General features: G+C 42.6%; 1 protein-coding gene across 1 annotated transcript; it reads right to left on the minus strand.

Moving 5' to 3' along the window:
• Positions 1-2,523: 2,523 nt before the first annotated feature.
• On the minus strand, positions 2,524-3,556 carry LOC121866729. Its single transcript, XM_042366429.1, has 2 exons — positions 3,334-3,556; positions 2,524-2,618 (listed from the first exon to the last, which is right to left on the minus strand). The coding sequence occupies exons 1-2, from the start codon at positions 3,554-3,556 to the stop codon at positions 2,524-2,526; spliced, it is 318 nt and encodes a 105-aa protein (XP_042222363.1).
• Positions 3,557-3,767: the final 211 nt, after the last annotated feature.

Genomic DNA, 3,767 nt, shown 5'->3' on the forward strand with positions numbered 1-3,767 from the left:
CACACACACACACACATTACTAATACTACTACTACTTTGCTGTAATTCGGAATCGAGTATGAAGATCATCCAGCTATGATGCAATGATATGAGTTATTAAAGATGTCACCTTCATTAGTGAGCTCTGTGGTGACTCGAGAGGCAGATATGGGACCGGCAGAGTCGTCCACAGATGTTGTACGTGTGAAGGGCTACAACTAGTGCGGGAGGGTCGGCAGCAGCGTCTTTCCACAGTTGGCGCTTTTCTCTTTCTGTCATTGAGTCGGGCTAACTCGAAAGTACTGACACAATGAGGAGTAATCGTCTCCCATGTGAGGGGCTCGATTTGGAAATTTTTTCAGGTAAGTCTTAAGACTATCCTTATACCTTTACAGTTGACCGCCAACGTCACGTGACTGTATTGCAGCTGCTTTGGCAGTCTACTGTCGTCCATGCTATGTACTGGCAGGGGAAGACTTGCGCAAGGTTGCTTCTCTGTTCACCACGAGGGCTAGCCAGCGGCGGCAGTTGCAAGCGAGAGGAGGCAAGCAGTCCCTGCACCTTATCACTAACATAATGCTGCCAAACTAGACGCATTAACCACCCTGTGTGCCTACACGCATTAACCACCCTGTGTGCCTAGACGCATTAACCATCCTGTGTGCACACACTTACAGAATCAGTGACCAATGTAGTTTTCGTGTTCTTGTTCCTGTACTGCTATACTTCGATACATTACTAGTAAAAAATATTATTAAACTTTTACTACAACACTATTATTATATGCTCACTACAACACCAGTACCATACGTTCACTACAACACCAGTACCATAAGTTTACTACAACACCAGGACCATATGTTTACTACAACACCAGTGCCATATGTTTACTACGACACCAGTACCATATGTTTACTACAACACCAGGACCATATGTTTACTACAACACCAGTACCATATGTTTACTACAACACCAGGACCATATGTTTACCACAACACCAGTACCATATGTTTACTACAACACCAGTACCATATGTTTACTACAACACGAGTACCATATGCTCACTACAACACCAGTACAACATGTTTACTACAACACCAGTACCATATGCTCACTACAACACCAGTACCATATGCTCACTACAACACCAGGACCATATGTTTACTACAACACTAGTACCATATGCTTACTACAACACCAGTAACATATGTTCACGACAACACCAGTACTATATGTTTGCTACAAAACCAGAACCATATGTTTACAGCAACACCAGTACCATACGTTTACCACAACACCAGTACCATATGTTTACTACAACACCAGTACCATATGTTCACTACAACACGAGTACTATATGTTTGCTACAACACCAGTACCATATGTTCACTACAACACCAGTACCAAATGTTTACTACAACACCAGTACCATATGTTTGCTACAACACTAGGTACCATATGTTTACTACAACACCAGTACCATATGTTTACTACAACACCAGTACCATATGTTCACTACAACATCAGTACCATATGTTTACTACAACACCAGTACCATATGCTCACTACAACACCAGTACCATATGCTCACTACAACACCAGTACCATATGTTTACTACAAGACCAGTACCATATGTTTACTACAACACCAGTACCATATGTTTAATTACATCACCAGTACCATATGATTACTACAACACCAGTACCATATGATTACTACAACACCAGTACCATATGTTTACTACAACACCAGTACCATATGTTCACTACAACACCAGTACCATATGTTCCCTACAGCAACAGTACCATATGTTTACTGCAACACCAGTACCATATGTTTACTACAACACCAGTACCATATGTTCACTACAACACCAGTACCATATGTTCCCTACAGCAACAGTACCATATGTTTACTGCAACACCAGTACCATATGTTTACTACAACACCAGTACCATATGTTTACTACAACACCAGTACCATATGTTTACTACAACAACAGTACCATATGTTTACTGCAACACCAGTACTCTATGTTTACTACAACACGAGTACCATATGCTTACTACAACACCAGTACCATATGTTCACTACAATACGAGTACCATATGTTTACTACAACACCAGTACCATATGTTTACTACAACACGAGTACCATATGTTCACTACAACACCAGTACTATATGTTTACTACAACACCAGTACCATATGTTCACTACAACACCAGTACCATATGTTTACTACAACACCAGTACCATATGTTTACTACAACACGAGTACCATATGTTCACTACAACACCAGGACCATATGTTTACTACAACACCAGTACCATATATTCACTACAACATCAGTACCATATGTTTACTACAACACCAGTACCATATGTTTACTACAACACCAGTACCATATATTTACTACAACACCAGTACCATATGTTTACTACAACACCAGTACCATATGTTCACTACAACACCAGTACTATATGTTTACTTCAACACCAGTACCATATGTTCCCTACAGCGCTTAAATTACTAGTTCATATTACTGGTAGACTGTATCTGAGCTAACTAGATTCTTGTCTAAGTTAACACCATTTGGGGTTATGTGTAGCGTGACCCAGAGAAAGACAAATAGGTCTGATTAACGGAATGGCCAAAATTAATAGCAAAAATATACTGGTGGCAATTGTAGCTCTCACTACCTACATGGTAGTTTACCAATACAGGTCTACAGTTGAAAATGAATTTAAAAATTTGAAAGAACGGCTAGACGAAATTAAAATTCAACAACAAAAATAAAGAGTGAGCCTCTACTACAGAATTTTAAGGGGACTAAAACTTATTAGCCCTGGGATAGGTGAGCTCCTAACCCTATAAAAGCCCAAACCAGGTTTATGCGACCACGTGCCTCTTTTGGGCGACATTTTACTTGCTAGAAAAATCAAAATTGAGATGAAGAGGGTGACGGAGGCGCTGAAGAAGGCCTCCGAGAGCGACGTCCCACGTTTTACCTCTGGGTCATTTATCATAGGAACAGTACTGTTAGTGTTTATTGTTTGTTGTACTTGTGTGTATTTATGTTGTAAAATCCGTCGTCGCTTTAGAGAGGACGACCACAACCCAGGCTAGGCTGAGTTGACCCTAGGGGAATTAGAGTCACTAGCCACAGCAGAACCAGAGTCACCAACCGATGCAGAATCGGAGTCACCAGCCGAAGCGGAGCCGGAATCACCAGTCACAGCGGAAACGGAGTCACCAGCTGCAACAGAACCAGAGTCACCAGCCGCAGCAGAACCAGAGTCACCAACCGATGCAGAACCAGAATCACCAACCGATGCAGAACCGGAGTCACCAGCCGAAGCGGAGCCGCAGTCACCAGCCGTAGCGGAACTGTAGTCACCAGCCGAAGCGGAACCAGGGTCACAAGCCGCAGCGGAACCAGAGTCACCAAACGCAGCGGAACCGGAGTCACCAGCTGCAGCGGAACCAGATTCACCAGCCGAAGCAGAACCGAAATCACCAGCCGCAGCGGAACTGGAATCACCAACCACAGTGGAACCGGAATCACCAGCCATAGCGAAACAGCAGTCCAGCCAAAATCAAATCACGAGGAGCGTTAAAATACCCAAAAAATTTCACGGCACATTCATTGGTCACAAGGGCGCCCATATTAAACAAATAGGCCAAAAATACGGAGTGTTGCTGAAACTCAACACCTATAAAAATAATATCAGTATCACCAGTACAGACATATAGCGGGTAGAGGAGGCCAAACGCTACATTGAA

This window comes from Homarus americanus, unplaced genomic scaffold (genome assembly GCF_018991925.1).
Source record: "Homarus americanus isolate GMGI-L3 unplaced genomic scaffold, GMGI_Hamer_2.0 scaffold56844, whole genome shotgun sequence".
Taxonomy (NCBI): Eukaryota; Metazoa; Arthropoda; class Malacostraca; order Decapoda; family Nephropidae; genus Homarus; species Homarus americanus.

Coding starts and splice junctions, on each gene's coding strand:
- LOC121866729 (XM_042366429.1), bottom strand. CDS start 3,556: ATGGCTGGTGATTCCGGTTCCACTGTGGTTGGTGATTCCAGTTCCGCT. Junction 2,619..3,333: donor CTGCGGCTCCGCTTCGGCTG/GTGACTCCGGTT, acceptor TCCGTTAATCAG/ACCTATTTGTCTTTCTCTGG.